The sequence below is a fragment of the Rhipicephalus microplus genome, chromosome 6 (assembly GCF_043290135.1).
Source record: "Rhipicephalus microplus isolate Deutch F79 chromosome 6, USDA_Rmic, whole genome shotgun sequence".
Taxonomy (NCBI): domain Eukaryota; kingdom Metazoa; phylum Arthropoda; class Arachnida; order Ixodida; family Ixodidae; genus Rhipicephalus; species Rhipicephalus microplus.
This window is the reverse complement of record NC_134705.1, coordinates 80970998-80989413: the sequence shown is the minus strand read 5'-3', so window position 1 is coordinate 80989413 and position 18416 is coordinate 80970998. Positions and strand designations below refer to the sequence as shown.

The window sequence follows — 18416 nt, the reverse complement described above, 5'->3', positions numbered from 1 at the left end:
GGCTGCGGCGGCTGAATTTCCGACGGACGCGGAAATGTTCTACGCCCGTGTGCTCAGATTTAGGTGCACGTTAAAGAACTCCAGGTGGTCGAAATTCCCAGAGATTTTCACTACAATGTGTCTCATAATGATATGGTGGTTTTGGGACGTGAAACCCGACATATCAATGAATACATACATACAAGGGAAGGACAGACCGGCGCCTTTGGGAGCTTCACCCTTAAAAAGGCAACTCATTTACGCCTACCTATAGATGACACCGCGCAGTGCCTACGCCTAACAAATGGCATTACGGCGTCAGCGCGATGATTGCCGGAACGCATTCGTGAGGTAAACACCCACTTACGGCGGGAGTTTCTCCGGCGGCACTTTGGCTTTAGCTGCGACCTCTGTTACCGTCCATGGTTCGAGAAGAACCACTGTGTTAAACGCATTGCGAAACACATATCGCCGCTAAATAAACTTATTCATCTCCGTGACAATGCGAGGCGCAATGTGCGGCATGTGCTATACGCTGTTATAAACAATGTGGTAAACTGATGCCAAATGTGTTTTAGGGGCAAAGCCCTAAAAGTTGTTGGTCTGTCTATTCCTTGTTTGTATTGTAGGCTTTTATTATGCGCTTCATCTTTATCTGGACACCAGTCACTCATCTTCACTTGCTTTGGCTGACAGTCATCATCGCCTTCGAACCTGCGCTTCATCTTTGTGTTCATTGAGCTTGTTCGCTCCCGAAATCACGACCAATAAACCTCGTTACAACCAAGTTGTCATGCGTGGTGGAGGTGGAGTGACGATCGCCGGTCCTCTCCTCGAATGACTAATCACTTTAGCTTCGTTCAGGCTGCCGTTTGGACCCTCAGTCTTCCAACATGTCTCAGAGTGAGTGCGTGGACCCCTTTCTGCTCCCATCCCTACAACGCAAGCCCCTTCTCTTTATTACATCGTCAACCACCAGTGTGAACCTCCGATCTTTGCTGGTCTCCGCGGTGAAGATATGGAGGAATGGCATAATAACTGCAAGCGAATAAGCGCAGTTAATCACTTAGACGACTTTAACAAGCTACGCCGAGTCTCGCTTTACCTCATGTGTGTTGCCAAGGCGTGGTTCTTGAACCATGAGATTGACTTCGCTGACTGGCCTGACTTCAAGTGGCAGCTTTGCCAAGTATTCAGTACACTTGCCGTTCTATCCGCTCTCACGAAGAGGACGCTAGATACTCGCCAACAAGTTCCCGGTGATTCGTATACCTCTTAGATCGAGTATGTCCTTGCGCTAAGCCGGCGCGTCAATTCTTCGATGTCCGAGTCGGATAATTTGCGTAACATCCTGAAGGACATCGGAAGCATTGCATAAATGCCCTTGTTGTTCAGAATTTTTGCACTGTCACTGACATCCTCCCTACGTGTCAGCATTTTGATGAACCTGATTTTGTTCGCCAGAAGTCGAGCAAAAGCAAACACCGTCTAGCAGGCTGGGACCTGTTTGACAAAATACGGGAGATAATACGCGAAAAACTCCAATCCTTAGGTTTCTCACCATCTTCTACATCTGTCAGACAGCCTTCAGGTATGGCCTTTCGTGACATCATAAGAAAGGAGCTAACAACATTCACCAGCCCAGCACACGTACAGCCACCTCCGTCCAGCCCGCCAACGTACGCGCTAGTCGCGGCCACCCCTCCTCGCACCGGGAACTCTACGATGCCACTGCCATTGTTTGTGTCGGTTGCAGCTGCTCCACCGGTACACTTCCGGTCAATGCTGCCCAACTCTTCATCTGCCCACCTGAGTGTGCTAGCTCCCGGCACGCCGAACGCCCTCTACTACCCGTCTTGCCACCCTTCTCGCCCAACATGCTTTTACTGGGAATACGGCGACCATATACAACTCCTCTGCCACAAGCGCCAGCAACACGAGCATAAGAAATACGACATACGCGAATGGCACCTTTAAAGTGGGGATTCTTACGCCTGGCGTTATTCTACTGAACAGCAGCGGTTGCCATCTCCGCCCGCATCGACTGAGATGCGAAAAACTTACCGTTCAAACTGACACCGATCGCCTTCGCTCTTTTATCGCTCCTCCTCTCATCTTCGGCCAGTCTTGATTACCACTGACAACCACTTGGAAAACTAAGAGATGCAGTTTTAGGAGAAGAAACTCCATGTAACAGTAGAACTGATATTCCTTCAGCACGTCTATTCAACATCGTTTCTGTTATGGTAGAAGGAGTTCGCGTAGATGCTTTGGTGGACAGTGGTGCTACAGTTTCTGTGATCAGATATGACTTGTACAAATGCCTAAAAAAGTAATAACACGTTATAATGGACCCACTCTATTTGAAGCCCAGGGTAATACTATCCGCACTTTTGCTCTTTGTACTGCCTCTCACCAGCTAATTCTAGGGTGGGACTTCCTATCTTCTCTATCGAATGTCACATGTTGTGGCGAACGGATTCTGCACCTTACTAATATACACTCCATGCCCGATGAAGTCGTCTACACGCCGTATACATGTTCGCTCCCGAAGACCTTGAACTACCGCCACATGAAGAGCGGATTGCGACCCTGACTTCTAAGGACATCGGCCACGGGGACATATTGATGTCACCTTTGTCAACATGCATCGCTAAAGGCATCGTCCTTGCGTATTGCTTGGTGCGCTTTCACCATGGCTCCGCGATGGTCATTGCTACGAATGTAACATCGGTGAAAGTTCTCCCTCCAGATGGCACTGCAGTAGCCTGTGTTGTAGGTGCCGAGCTTCTCAGCATCACGCCACTTAAACCTGCCTCTACCAATAAATCTTTAACAAGTAAGCCTGGTTCTTCCTCTCCCTTCACAGCCCTTATCAATGATGACCTAACAACTGTGCAGGCGCAGCAGTTGCTTGTTTTGTTAACAAAACACGCCGTTTTTTGACGTCTGCTCCTCGACGTTGGGTCGAACTACCACTGCAGTGCATCGCATTCAAAGCGAAGCAACATCTATTGTGCATCGCTGCCCATACCGTGTGTCTCCACGCGCTTTTGCGTCGAGTACCGGGCAATTACCAAAATCACACGCAAGGACGTATACCCCATGCCACGCATCAACGATGTCCTTGATTCACTGCCAGGTGCCGAATGCTTTTCAAGCCTTCATTTGCGTTCGGGTTATTGGTGAATCTCCATCCACGGTGACGATAAAGAAAAAAACGCCATTTGCAACGCCCGATAGCGCATACAAATTTATTGCGATTCCTTTCGGGCTCTGCAATGCGCCTGCGACGCTTGAACGCACGACTGACACCGTCCTGCGTGGTCTGAAATGGAAGACCTGTCTCTGCTATCTTGATAACATTATCAACTTTTCATCAACATTTTCTCAGCACATGAGATCCTTGAATGACGTCTTAACATGCTTCGCCAGCGCATGTCAGCTGCTCAACACCAAGAAATGCTGTTTCGCCCCCAAATTCATCGAGGTTTTCGGTCATGTCGTGAGCAAGCATGGAATTCGCCCAGACGCCGAAAGAATCCCTGCTGCTCTTCACTTCCTAGCGGCAAAAGGCCTAAAGATCTGCGAGGTTTTCTCGGCCTACGACTCGGTTGTAACGAGGTTTATTGGTCGTGAACTCGGGAATGAACAAGCGCAACGTACCCGAAGATGAAGTGCACGTTCGAAGACGATGATGACTGTCAGCCAGAACAGGCGATGATTATTGACGACTGTCCAATAATAGATGCCTACATACGCACATAACATCTATAGTTCCGTATTTGCCAATTGTTTGCTACATGGTCTATGCGAAAATTCTACAACGCCCCACCGCCTATACACCACTTTACCGACCATAAACGAAATCCTGAAAAAAAGTAGGTAATATGAAATGCAAGATTGAGGTGTACTTGTATCCAAGTGCGCTTTAAAGAGCCGTAGATTGTCCTATGATGTCCATCTTTTGTTTGTACGTGACCGCTTGTAGTTACACCTTTGTAACCTACACACTACTACGTCCTTGCAAACATTGCAATACGCCCCTTCACTGATCCACCACTCCACCGACCGTAAAGCCGTTGGGATGAAGGGGGCACGAAGTAACGCATAGCTGGCACATGCGAATAATAAAATTTCTTGTATAAACATACACAGTGTTTGTTACGTCTTTTATAATGTAGTGGGCAATATTCGCCGATGGCTCTTGGTTTCGCGATGAAATCCTCTAGCGCTTCGCCTCTCTCATCATCATGCACTCTGTGGAAATTCTGTGGTTTTTTTAAAGCAAATAAAAAGCACGAATATCTAATCAATAATTGCGAAATGATTGAGTGCTACCTCGGGTTGAACCCACTACTAACACAGGAACCGCACCTTTCAGCTTCCGCTGTTTACCTATTTTTACAGAGTGCTTTGGCGGTAGTTTTTTATTGCGATAGCAAATATATGGACACTCTTGGCTGGATTTCGCCACCGGCGTTGGCGTCAATGTCATGCACCGTGTATGTATACGTATCTATATATATGAAAACGCAAAAAAGAAAAACGTCCTCCCCCCCCCCAAAAAAAAGACTCCGCTAGAGCGAAATCGAACGTGGTTTCTTCGCGTCGTGAATGTGAGGCGTTAACTGCTGAGCCGCAGAGAGGTACCTCCTTCACCACTCAAGCGGCAAGATATTCACTTCTACCATTTACCGCTGTTGGCAGGCATCTCATGGGGGGGGGGGGGGAGGGCACTATCGCTTTTAGCATTATCAGCAAGCTGGCGCAGTGAGCGTGCGGCGGCTCTCACCTCTCACGCGTACTTTGGCCCGCGTGGAGGATGAGCGGGTGCAGGCTCGATCACGCACCTTTGTCTTGGAGTGGGGAGAATCGTACGTCTTTGCCAGCCTTTGAGTTTCATCGGAACAATTATGTTGCATTTCCCGAGGCACAAAAGTCACTGCTAGCATTGCAAAACCTCCATTTGCGTAAAGGGCGCGCTTTCAGACACAGCGAAGTAACAACTGAGACGCTTATTCGCGTTCATCTGTACCTATGAGTACGTTTCGTGCGTCCTTTGTGCGTGAGAAACGCGGGGAACGTTTCGATGGGCTTTCCATTTTGCACGTGACCTTCCGATTTGTTGCTCTCGCGTTCATTGCTTCGCGTTTGCGGAACATCTGTGACTTTTTGTGCTTAAATTCACAAAATTATTGTTTTTGTAGCCAATAAATGCACACACTTCAGAGTGCATATGTACTAAAACACGTTTCAATTATTTTTGCATGCCTTTGATCTCTATATATAGTCTCTAATCGAAGGTACGAATGCTACGCACCGAGTGATGTGCATGTTCGCCACCAAAGCGTAATGAGATATCTCCATTGCCTTGGCTTGACCCGTCGTCCCGGAGGAGTAAAATAAAGCGAGCGTGGTCTCCTTAGGATATTCAATGGGCACCTCCTTGAAATCCTCGTCGTTCAGTTGAGCGAAAGTGGACACACACACAAATCCAGGAACGGGGTCGCCAATAACAAAGAGACCCTGAAATACACAGCGAGTGTACTGAGTAAGAGTTCGCAAACGTACTTATGAATAAGGTGCAAGTATATCTGCAGGCAGCCGTACATGCATGAAACGAGTTCTTGGGCGAGTTGGTTCACACTAAGAGAAAAAAAGGACACCACGAGAAGACGTAGTTCTAATAACCTAGCCGTTAGAAAAGGCTAAGGACTATGCGTCTGACCTCGCTGCAAGTTTTCATGAAGGTGGTAGGGTGAGCAGCGGGTGAGGAGGGTGTCTTCTACGCTCTGTGACGGGAACGACTGAATGAGTGAGTGTTAGTGGCGCGCAGCGCAGCGCGAGCCATCTGCCGGGAGCGTGCACCTGATGTTACGCTTGCACATGGCCTCCGAGGTTTCGGGTAACCCACGCGGCCACTATCTCAGAGGCCATGGCTCAGAGCACTCGACGATGCTAGCGGCGACGGTGAAGAGCAGGCCTGATGAGCCCAGCTCCTAAAATAGACGCACAGATGCACCTACGTACCTATTAGCCGTTCTTAGTGTTGCGCCTTGTTACACTTGTTTCGAATGCACTTTGGCCGCCCATTGCTGCATTATGCGGCGTAGGCGCCGTCGTACCCGTCAAAGCGAATGGGGATGAAAAAAAGCCAACGCGGACAGAAGCGGAAAATGAAAGGGGGAGGCGGCGAGAAGACCACGATGACAATGGGAGGCAGTGGCGAGCCTATAGAGCTTAATAAATTTAACTAGAGGAGCTTTGGCACTTCGATCGTTCAGTGACCATTGCAATTATGAGTAGTACACGAATATACCTAGTCTTCGTTTTTGCGGGCTTCAAACGCAATTGCGGCTTTGTTTATTGCTGTGGTTTTTTTTTCGAATGAAAGAACGGAGAATAAAGAATTTCATGAGCCGATTTAATTTAGTGAAGGCTAATGTGGCTGAATTGCAACCGCTGTACATTTGCTGCTTGTTATTGCGTGACAAAGCAGCTTCAAGCCACGCGAAGCCAAACGAAGAAGGAAGTTTGAAGATTAGACAGATTCGTGTACTACCCATCACTCCCATTTTCGCTGAAGCGATGTGCATTGTATCTCAAATAGACCATGGCGCCAGAGGTCCCTGTAGTGCATCCATAGGTAGCTCTATGGGAGAGACCACAGGTCTCGTGGCAGAGCAGATGCGTGTGCTGTCGGTAGGCACGATGACGTAATAACTAAGTTAAGCACCGAGAGTGTTCATTGAAAGCATATATGAAAATACTGTGTTTCGACATCTTTTGTCGAACGTGCTGCACTCGATGCTCTCCCATAGAAGTTGCACCCCGCTTACTAAGGCTCAGCATGTTCTGATTCTTCGCGGGGGTCGTATAAATCTTTCATATTTTTTACAACGACTGCATGTTATGAATTCACAAAAAGGGCGTATTTTGGAGGCATATTTGTCCACCTCCGCTGGTGTCTGCAATTGTCATTACGCGCTGAACAATTGATAAACACGGATGAAAAAAAAATGGCATTCGAACATGTGGGCTCTCTGCATAGGAGGCGCGTACTACTGTTCTTGGGACTCCGTTGCAAAGCGACTGCTTTTAGCCTTTGTAAAGAGTGAGAAATTGCGCTGATGTTGCGTAATAAAGCGTTTTTGAGCAGGAAAGTAACAACTAGGTGTCACACAGCGAGAATTCCGTAAGGGGTGGGTCGCTAAATGCTTCAACTCATTACGAAAGCACCAGCATAATTCTTAGTCGTCAGCCAAAGCAACATTATAGCGTCCATAACGCTTTACAAATGTGTAGCGGGTACTACGCTTCTCAGAAACAATATGAATAATGGGATAGTGTGGACATGCCTATTGACAAAATTGATTACTTATGGCGTAGTGGCAGCCATGGAAATGTGTTAGTAGTATAGTTGCCCCCAGGCTTTTACAGTGAAAACTGGTATGAAAACCGGGCGTGGCCTCTTTTACAGGAACACAGGCCACGCCCGGCGCCGTATTTGTTCGCCGCCGCCAGCACCGGTGTCCGTCACCACGTCGCAGGATAAAAAAAAATATTATATAGGACACAGTCAGGCCCCAACCCCCGCTGCGTTGCAGCCCAGTATTTTAACACTGTGCGATACCGGTGAGTGGGACTTGTTCGCAAACTTGCTTTAGGCAGGCCCGATGTCGGGAAAGTAATCGCGTTAATATGCGCAATAAAGTGCTTTAGAACAGCAAAATAACAACAGGCGTCACATGATGCGAATCGCGTTACAAGTGAATTGTTCAGTGCTCCAATCAATTACAAAAACTTGCTCTTGATCACTTTTTATCAGTCGCACATACCAAATTTAAGCATAATTTCTCATCGTTTTCAGCCACTGCATGAACAATTGGCACAAAACTCCTTGCAAATGTTTAGTGGATACCACACTTCTCAGATGCATAGCGAATGACAGCCTACTACCCAGAAATTATTATAAATAGTGCCGTAGTGGGTACCCAGCAAGTGTGCTTGCAGCAGTTAACCAATGATTGTTGAGAAAAAGCCGTGAATTATCGCTGTTCAGGCTTTTTTTGTGACTGTGCAGCGCCTTCCACGCAGGCCTGGCGCTTTTGAAAGGGCTCTAAGAAGACCGCTCTTCTAGCTTTTACTGTGACTGTGCCACGCTTCGTGCAGACCTAAAGGTTTTCTTTTTCTAGACTTGTTTTTGCCAGCTTACCCATCTAAACGCCTCTTCATATTCGCGCAAATACTTCGCCGCCGATCGGCGTGTGTTACACCAGCAAAATAAATGAAAGATTCTTAAGTTTGATCTTCGTTTATGTATACATGTCTTCAAGATAAACTGCATTCTGACGCTGACGATGTTCATAAATTCTCAGTAATTGCCTGAATGAATAATTAGCAAGATAAGCTTTAATCTGCGTAGAGTAGCATACGTCTAGTGTAACAACTTCAAAATTTAGGTGCACTCGGTGTAATAAAGGACTCCTTGTAATGCTGTCTCGTCCAGATGGAAAAAGCGCTGGGTTACCTAAGCAGCTTTTATTAAGCACACGAACTAAGCTCATGAGCCTATTGTTCCGAATACGTCGCTAAAAACAAAAAAAAGAAACACTGTCAGGCCTGCACGCATTGCGCAGCACAGCCGTAGCGAAAGCTGCAATCGCGGCCTGTCAGAGCCTTTATTAAAGGGGCCCTAGAACACTTTTTGAGCATGGTCAGAAAATGCTCTCGATCGGTCGCAGAGGCTCCCGACAACAGCGAGTCAAATATACAGCACATCACTTGGCCTGGAATTAGCAAAAAAATTATCAGAGTCAGCTCAATATTGCTTTCTCTTCTCGCGACGAATCACGGAATATGACCGATAATCACACGTGAATTACCAATCTATCAGCCATTCACTGATTTGAACGTGGCGCGTTCGCTCGTTACGGAGATCACCACGGGAGGCCGCTACTTGTCCACGCGTGCATGCGCGATTACACTGAGAGCGGCGCCCTCAAAGAAAAAAAAACAAAAAAGTGATCAGGGGCACGAGGCCCGTGTGACGTTTTTCTGTGGCCCTGCCATCATTCCCTGCTTAGCATCCAGCACTTTGTTCGGGACGAGAGAAGAGAAAATGCAATTGCAGCATGCGACAAACCTCTGTACCTCCACTCGCACTTGACGGATTCTTAAAATTTTTGTGGCGTTGAATTCGTGAGGCAATAAGCTCTTTCAGCTAACTCATTCTATGGTTACTTTAACAAGTGTTTCAGGGCCTCTTTGAGACATCTTAGGTGACTGCTTCAACCACACTTGCAGTTTAACGCACTACGCTATTATTCATCATAATTTTGGTGTAGTAGGTTGGTTGGTTGGTTGGTTCCTCAACACCTTAGCGCAACCCATCAAGGGGGGATAGGCCATGAATTGGACGGTGCCTTGCTTTTTAAAGAAATTCACTTCTTGAAAGGGATATTTGGATTACTTAGGTAATATAGGTAATAATTTAATGTTCTTAGATTTCTAAACAAACATAAAGAACCTTGAAAAGAAAAACAAAATTAACACACAAAAAATAAAAAAGAATATACAAAAAACAACTGGAGTAATCTATTTTGAGCATTTTATTCTTTTAGATTGTGCAAAAAGTTTGTAACAGCGGTAAAAGCGCTCCTCTGGCTGAAACGAAATGCGACTGCGCCAAATGAAAAAATCACCGAAACTGCCAAGTTTAAGTTTTTCAAAGCGTGCTGCTGTGATATATTCCGAAGTAGGCAGAATAGGTAAAAAAGGACCATCAAGAGAAGACACAGCTAGTGCATCTGCATGCTCGTTGAGAGCTAAACCTCACTGGCCTGGTACCCAAACTAGTCGAACGAGTCGCACATGTCTAGGAATGAGCAAGTAGAAAACGTCTAAGGTACGCGAAAAAGTTGGTGAGCTTAAGGCAGTACAGACCGAGAGACAGTCTGTTAGAACAATCATCGCTGGTAGATCTTGGGGCACTTTACGCAATGCTATGACTATTGCCAGTAGCTCAGGTTGGTAAATAGGGGTGAAGTTGGGTAATCAAATTGAGAAAGCCCAATCTAGAGAGGATGATACGATTCCTACGCCAGCCTTCTCTTGATCAACAGAAGAGTCGGTCGCTATCACAATGGATGCTTCTAGATTGGCCAGATCAACTCCCAAAATGCCATTTATATACTGCTATGTAAATTGTTGTCATTTTTGGGATATATATCAATAAATTCAGTCCAAGTTGCACCTACAGTGTTCAGTACAAGTAATTCCCAAAGGTTAGCTTCTAAGGGGTCCAAAATTTTCTGTGAGGGAGGCGTTCACTATGTCATTCTTCGTTGATTTTCGAAGAAGCGTGGAATCCGCTACACACTTGCAAGCAACTGTTCGATTTTTGGTGATGTGGCGGACAATGATGACAAAACATACCTTAAGCAATGAATTAGTTCTCAAACGTTTTAGAACCTTTGCTGTTCTACAACGCTCTATTACCTAGGTATACAAAGGTCATTTCTTTCCCGAAATCAAGCCTGCCTAAAGTCAGTTGGAAGTTTCAAGCACTGTCGGGGTTCTGTGGTAGAATATTGGGCGGGAACGCAGGAGACCCGATATGATTCTCATTGTTTCCTTGGTATTTCTTAATTACTCGTTGTTTTTTTTGCGTGATTGTGGTTGCAGACACCGGTGGGGTAGCAGCGGCAGACAACTACGGCACTCATGTCCCTTGCTGTAGTATCATAAAAGTTTTTTTGCTGAGAAACATTATGAGCACTAGTCAGCCACTTCACACAACCGTTAAACAAGCCATTTGTGCCATATGACGGTAGTCGAGTCATCAAATGTTCTTGAGCATCCGCCTTTGATGTGGCTGTTAGCAAGTTTTGAAACGGTATATTTTTAGGTGGCGAAGAAATAGTTCTGAAGCACCCAAGATACAGATGAAATTCTGAAATCGTTTTTCTAGCAAAAATAATTCCAAGTTTCGTTTGTATGAAGAAATTTCGGCATTTCGGCTGTGCCTATTCTGGGAAAAGTATCACTCAATCCGGATATACAGCAACGTTTCGAGAGTACTTTCAGGAACAGTTATTCAACTGCACTTTAACAAGCCAGCAGGTATGCCTGTTAGGCGTAATGCTGTTTAAAATAATCTACAGCGCCCCCTCTCAACCTACACCTTTAAATATGCCTTTTTAACGAAAATGACGGCTATGAATTCACGCTTACGGTACGAATTCACAGGCTCCACAGAAGCGTTCTAATTCAGATTTAGTCATCTTAAAACATTCCCGTAATTCATAACTCTTGTGCGTTCTAACCATCATACCTTAACATTCGTTTTCTTCTTCACTGCAGTTATTTTACTTGCGTATTGTGGCGTGGTCAAAATGTGAGTTGCGTCTCCATAGCCCACTTGGAAGACCAGGTCATCTGCAGAGGGCAAAAATGTGAGCAAAAAGTATATCATTGCAGTCATTATAACAACAAGAATCTAAGGGAGCTATAGTCTATGCGTCGATCTTACATACTGTCTCAAACCTCACCATTGGTGAGATCGGTCATACGGGCGTCACAAGTTCTTGAGGAAATGGGTAGTTGTTCAGAGAATTCGACTGGTTGCTTTGGCTTCTGCGAAATAACGACTCGCACACTGAGCTAATGCCGCCATATCTGCCGATGTGGCAGTGGCTGCTCAGAGATATTCTTGCTATTTGAGGGCAGGCCAAGAGAGAGAGAGAGAGAATAAATATTTAATAATAACACATGCACACTGAGCCTTCTTTGGGTGGGGCCCTCAGTACAGGGCTTCATTGCCTTGCGCGACCCTGCGAGCCCACTGGACCAGCTGCTGCTGTTCCTGCCGGCGTAAGCTGAGCAGTGCAGACTCCCAATAGGAAGGGGTGGGATTGGGAATGGGAGGAACACACTGTGGGGCAGAGCATTCCCACGTGGAGTGGTACGCCGTCGGTACGGATCCACAGAAGGGGCAGTAGGGGGGTAGAGAGTCGCATGAAGGCGATTTAGCATAAAAAGGCAAGGAAATGAATTGGTCTGTAGTTGCCGCCAAGCGACAGCATCTGCTCTGTTAAGTGAAGAATGAGGAGGAGGATATGTATAATGGCTCTGTCCGTAGTACTCCAGCGTAGCGTTGTAGTTTAGTGGTTCTGTCGATGCGTCGTCTGAATTGGACAGCTCTTCCAATGCAGCCCGGCTGGTCAGCTCTCGGGCAACCGCATGCACGCGTTCATTACTATGGAGAGAGGCGTGTCCAGGAGTCCAGACGATACGCACAGGACGTAATGCGGTTGGTGAGACAGAAGAGAGGATATTGTGTGTATGTGGAGCCACAAATCCTTGAGCGAAAGCACGGCAAGCAGCTTGTGAATATGTTACAATAGTGACAGGGAAGTCATGTGACAGTGTCGTAGCGTGAACGATTGCCAGAGCGAGAGCTCCCTCCTCTGCCAGACCACTGTCTGTAGTGCGAAGTGTGGCAGACGCAACAAGGGCGTCTGTGTCATCTGTCACGGCTAAACACATGGCTGACTTCTCTGGGTAGCGTGCTGCATCAGTGTAAAGTACTTGTGAGTCTGAGGTACCATCACCAAAGACGCGTGTCACAGCCTGAACTTGGGCACGTCGACGACTGGCGTGGCGGGAGGGAGTCATATTGCGTGGAATCGGAGGCACTTTGATGAGTGCGCGGACCGTAGAAGCAAGTTTATGTCGCGGTACTTGTGCGGGTTTTTTGGGAATCGGGTAGCCAAGACGATACAGGATGGCGCAGCCCCGACGGGTCTGCCTGAGCCGTTGGAGCTGACTGTTGTGCTGGGCCTCGATGAGTTCGGTTACGGTGTTGTGGACTCCTAATTGAAGGAGGCGTTGTGTAGATGCGTGTGGAGGCAAGCCGAGAGCCGCCTTCACAGCTGTCCGTGTAAGGATGTCCATCATTTTGATTTGAGCTAGCGTAAGATTGTGAAAGGGAATATGATAGGTCAGCCGACTAACTATGTGTGCTTGTACTAAGCGGAGGACATCCTTCTCACAGAGGCCTCTCCTGCGATTGGTTATGCGTTGGGTCATGTGTGTAATTTGGGTTATCTGCTGAGCCAGAAGGTGTGTAGTGTGCGAGGCCTTGCCGTCGGACTGAAGGTAGAGGCCTAAAATGCGAATTCGTGGTACCAGAGGGACAGGACGACCATAAAAAAAACAGCGAAATATCAGGAGAGTCAGCGGTTTTGCGGCGCCGCATGTATACCAATATTAATTCCGACTTATCCACTGAGCACGTAAGGCTGCCGGCAGCAGCATAGTCTTGTACCACTGACACAGCTTCCTGTAGGCGTCCTGAATGGTTCCGTCTGATTCTTTGGTTGCCCAAATTGTAATGTCATCTGCATGGATGGCTTGCTGGATCTTGGGAACCTGTTGTGTAGGGAAGGCAGTTTAGCCATAGCCACGTTGAACAAAGTGGGTGAGAGAACCGCGCCCTGTGGTGTTCCTCTCCCTGCAAGACGAATGACGTCCGAACGGAGGTCTCCAATCCCAATAGTTGCCGTGTGGTCAGAAAGAAAGGACCTGACGTAATTGTTGATGTGTGAGCCACACTGAAATGAAGCGAGATTGTCAAGAATAAGGTCGTGGAAGACGTTGTCAAAAGCACCCTTGAGATCCAAGGCCAGAATAGCTTGGACCTAGTTTGAAGTGGGGCTGTCCAACACGTCCTCCTTAAGTTGTAATAATACGTCCTGTGTAGAGATACCAAAATGGTAGCCGAATAGTGTATCAGGAAAAAAGTGATTGCCTTCGACAAATGGTTGTAGTCGAGAGAGGACAACGCTTTCAAAGAGTTTAGCTACACATGAAGTTAAAGATATAGAACGAATATTCTGGAGGGATAGCGGCTTGCCACGCTTTCGAATAAATATGATTTCTGCGTGTCGCCACTCCTGTGGTAGCGTGCCGTTGTTCCAATGTTCGTTGTAAAAAGCGGTTAAATATTCGACGGACTGGTCATCTAAATTACGCAGAAGTGTGTACGTAATCCCGTCTGTACCGGGTGATGTGTTACGCTTAATGCTTTGCAAAGCTGCCCTAACCTCTGCTTCTGTAATGTCCTCATCTGAAGGCGTATCGTGTACGTGTGGCTAATCACGGTAGGCGGGACGGGGGCCCGTGGATACATAGTGTTGCTTTAAGGTGTGCAGCAGAGTGGTATCGTCGAGCCTTGATTTGTGGAGAATAGTGCGGATTGCGTTAGCAGTCTCTGATTTTGTCTGCGTGGGCTTTAAAAAGAGCACGGAGCATACGCCACGTTCGAGGTGTACTTAGTGAGCCGTTGAGTCGATCACAGAAGTTCTGCCAATTGCTGCTAGTGAGAATGTTCGCATAGTCATGTGCCTCAGTGGCTAGTTGGACGATTCGGAGACGAAGTTTTCGATTATGCTTCTGTCGCCGCCACCGCCGTGTCGAGCCTCTGTGGGCATCCCAGAGATGCAGCAGATGCCGGTCCACATCCGGTGTTTCTGTCGTCGCAGCGATGAGTTTGGTAGCTCTTTGAAGTTCGGACTGAAGTTGTAATATCCAAGCCTCTAGGGAAGAAGAGTCCTGATGGGTAGTTGTACGATTACGCCTAAATGCATCCCAACTTGTTAGTTTTATGATGCGCTCTGGGGCACGCGTGGCTGCTACTTGGAGCTCTGTAGTTAGTATATGGTGATCACTGCCTAGATTCACCATGAGGTTGGACCAGAAAATGCGACTAATCCCCTTGACTATCGCGAGGTCGGGGCATGTGTCCCTGCTCACACTATTACCTAGGCGAGTGGGTTTATCAGGTTCTTTCAGCAGGGTCATGCGATGAATCGCGAGAACCTGTGCGAGTCGTCAGCCTTTAGGCGTTTCTGTTGCGTAGCCCGAAGCCGGATGGGGGGCATTCAAATCTCCTACAATAATTATGTGTTTACCCAACTTGCATAGTTGTGGAAATAGATGGCCGAAGTCATCGTTCCTGGCGTTAGGTGCACTGTAAACGTTAAGCACGTACAGGCTGCTACTCGAACGAGAGCACGGGACTAATTCGAGAAGTACGTGTGAGATGGAGGTGCTTTGAAGGGTGTGTTCTATGATAGTGATATGCTTAAAAACTAATGTAGCTGTGTGATGTGGTGTTGTGTTCGTTACGTATGTGTATGTGGTGTAACCCGGAAGCGTAGGAGTACATTGTACTTCTTGTAACGCTAAGACATCGGGAGAAATCCGCTGTGTCGCAATGAATTGCATTAGATCTCCGCGTTTCCTACGATACCCTTTGCAATTCCACTGCCACACACGTAGGAGTTTAGGGGTGTCACGCAATCACCTACGGTTTCTCGCCATGATAATGCCATAGTGGGGCCTCGGTAATACACGCAGGCATTTCAGACTGTGCTAAATTTTGGTGGAGGGTGGTGGGAAGTGGGACTGCATCAGCTGGGGCTGTTGGGACGGTTTTTTGGGACGGTAATAGGAAACGGGAGGGGCGTATGTAAGGATGTGGTCACTGTGTTTCATGTGTCGGAGACGTGGTGCGTTTTGGTGCAGATGGCGTATTATTAGGTTGGCCAAGTGAAGCCGATATCTGCTGTTTAACATCCGTTACAATCTTCTGGGCAGCAGGTTGCAGGGCCTGCTGGATCAATTGTTGGAGTGGAGCTGTTAGTTCAGCCTTAATGCGATCCTTTCTTTTCTGCATTTCTACCTGCATCATAGATGCGAATTCCTTCCTTAAAGAAGTAGCCATTTTGTTCAACGCCTTTCGTGTGCAATAGTTGGATCGTGCCGTAGTTGACGGCATGCCAGGGTGAAGCTGAGTGTCTACTGACATGGGTTGTGGTTGTCTTGGTGGCGTTGGTTGTGGTGTTTTTTGCTGCGTTGATGTTTGTGTGAGGAAGTGGGACTGGTGTGGAGAGAGAGGGAGAGAAGGGAACTGCCCTGCTCAGCTCACCGTTTGTGCTTTCTTGTGGGAACCGCTTTGCTGGCCATCATGATGCGTTGTCCCGTCCGTGTGCCAGCCTTGAGATCCCGGCTGGCCAGCGAAACCGCTCCGCGATGACGAGTTTCCTTGCTTGGGCCCCTACTTATCCCTGGAATGGCTCCTTCGCCTGGCTGCACTCCCGGACGCACTGCTCTGCCATCCGGAGCTGGGAGATGGTGACTGGGCCTTCATGGTGGGAGTAGCCGACCGAAGTGGTTTGCGTCGGTTGAATAGTGGCAAAAACCGCTTTGGGCATGGTTTGGCAGCTGTCGGGTGGTCGCCACCACAAAGCATGCAAGAAGGGTGGCACTCGTGGTTGTTAGGAGATAGTAAACCCCCGCACACTCGACATCTCGGTGTGTCAGGAGGCTGTGGGCACACCTCGCGGTGCCCTGTTTTGTGGCACTTTTTACAGTGGGGAATAGTCCATTTGTAGAGGTAGCAGCGAAGAGCCTGCCCGTACGCAATGGCGAAGAAAGGGACTCGCTTGCCACAAAATGTGAGCAACATTGCTCCGGAGTCGCCGAGGCGTCTGCACGTAAGGACCTCGTAGCCCGGTACTTCAACTTCTGTCAGGAAGTCGTCTGGTGTGATTTCACGGCGTATTCCGTTGACCACACCTTTGCACGAAATATCAGGCGCAATACCATAAGAGGTGATGTCGTAGGTTGCTGCGTGCACTGTAATTTTGGTGATTTCTCCAAGTGCAGTGGCGATGTGTTCAGACGAGGTGCTTATTGTTAGCACATTTTGTTTTTAATCAACAGCAAGCTTGATATCAGGCTTCTCACTGCGTATATTTGCTGCATGAGCTACGGCGAGAAGTAACTTCTTGGGGCTAACCTTGCTCAGATTTAATCCACCATGGGGACGGATTGCTAGCTTGTAGTCCTCGGCAGGGAGCGGTGGGAGTCTTGGTAGATGGAGTCTTGGTAGACGCGACTTAGGCCGGCTATGGCGTAGAGCGGGCTCAGACGGCGTGCTGGGCAGCGTTTGAGTCGTTATGGTATGGGGTTGCAGCTGTCGGCGTTTGTTTGCTCTCTTGGTAACAGTGATCCATGGATGTGCGTTGTGCTCATTGCTCGCCTGCGTATCGGCGTCTTGACTGGTCTGCGTATCCATCATGCGGTCCATGGAGCGAGAGGGCAATGAGTGCTTCTCGTCGGCTACGACGCTCCCAGAGACGCTCGCCATCCGCTGTTGAGCGGGGCGGTGTTCTGCTCAAGCCGCGTCTCCGGCTTGTTAGGGTTAGCGGGGTGGACGTCTTCAAGAACTTTTGAAAGCGTTAAGACGTTTAAAAGCGCACTCACACGTTGAAGTCTGGTATAGGCTTGACAGTGGTGAGGATAGGAACAAGTTCCTATCAATGCAACAGGTCGCCAGGAAGAAATTCTTCTTGAAAATGAACCTAAGCCGGAGCTGATGTGATTCGCGTCCGTCGCATGCTCTCCTGAACGGCGAAACGCGCGGGAAGGCCAAATAGTGGTGGTCAACGGTCAGACTATGACGGTGATTAGTCAGATTGTAGTAGTCGACGGAATTGATTATAAAGTCTTTTTCTGTACTGGCAGCAGTCCGGGTGGTGGTGGTGCTAGTCACTCTTTATTTCCAAGCCAAGACAATTTTAGGGTCCGCGACTCTGACAGCTGTGACTTGGGGTGGTATTTGTCTTTGGCAAAAAGTTTGAGAGGTGTGTACCGACGCGGAATCCGAGAGGTGAACCACGAGGCCTACCTTACAGCCTAGATCTGTGTATCTCGAGTGGTGCTCCACCAAGAGGTCACTTGAGGCGTTATACAGAAGGAATAGTTCTCTGCGCGTGCGTCTTCAGTGCGGCGCCTTTCAAGAGCACCGACTTTGCTAGTGTTCGCTTTGTGCGTTATAGCTGAGTCAGATTCCGACAGAATATGAGGCTTGAAGTAGTGAACTTCAAAAACCCCTAGCCAGTTTTGTACTCGGTTGTAGTCTAGTTGAACTGGGTGGAGACAGAGAGGTGGTAGGGAATCCAGCAAAACGCAGCGATGAATTTGCAAATCCAGTCTGCACTTCACTACCGCTGCACGCCTTCATACCGATACCACACCGCGGCACAATTTCGAAGGTCTTGTATGGCCATGAACCATTTCAATGTTTCCGTGCAGGCCTCGCGAGCTCCCATAACGTTCACGGTCACCACCCAGTAGTCATTATTGCTCTCAAAAGACGGGCAACTCCGGCATTTCGCAGGTGGCTTGAGATGATGGGTTCGTAGCTGACAAGACAGAAAACGCAACCGCGAAACAGCCCAGCTTTTGTGAAAGGTTTATGAGGGCGCATCAAAATTATCGACACTTCTCGAGTAAGCTGGCTTCAAGGTCTCGCGGCTCCATCCAACATGGCGTTGGTGGCGCTCAGTGCCGGCAAGATTTCA

The 18416-nt window shown here is 48.0% G+C and overlaps 1 protein-coding gene across 2 annotated transcripts in view; it reads right to left on the bottom strand.

Moving 5' to 3' along the window:
- The window catches only part of LOC119167565 (putative 4-coumarate--CoA ligase 2), a 119893-nt gene that overhangs the window by 87899 nt on the left and 13578 nt on the right, over positions 1 to 18416 (bottom strand). For both annotated transcript variants that reach the window (XM_037419070.2, XM_075866115.1), the window contains exons 4-5: positions 11318 to 11421; positions 5303 to 5508 (exon numbers count right to left, since the gene is read on the bottom strand). In XM_037419070.2, coding sequence (XP_037274967.2) covers positions 5303 to 5508; positions 11318 to 11421 — 310 coding nt within the window. The remainder of the gene's footprint in view (positions 1 to 5302; positions 5509 to 11317; positions 11422 to 18416) is intronic.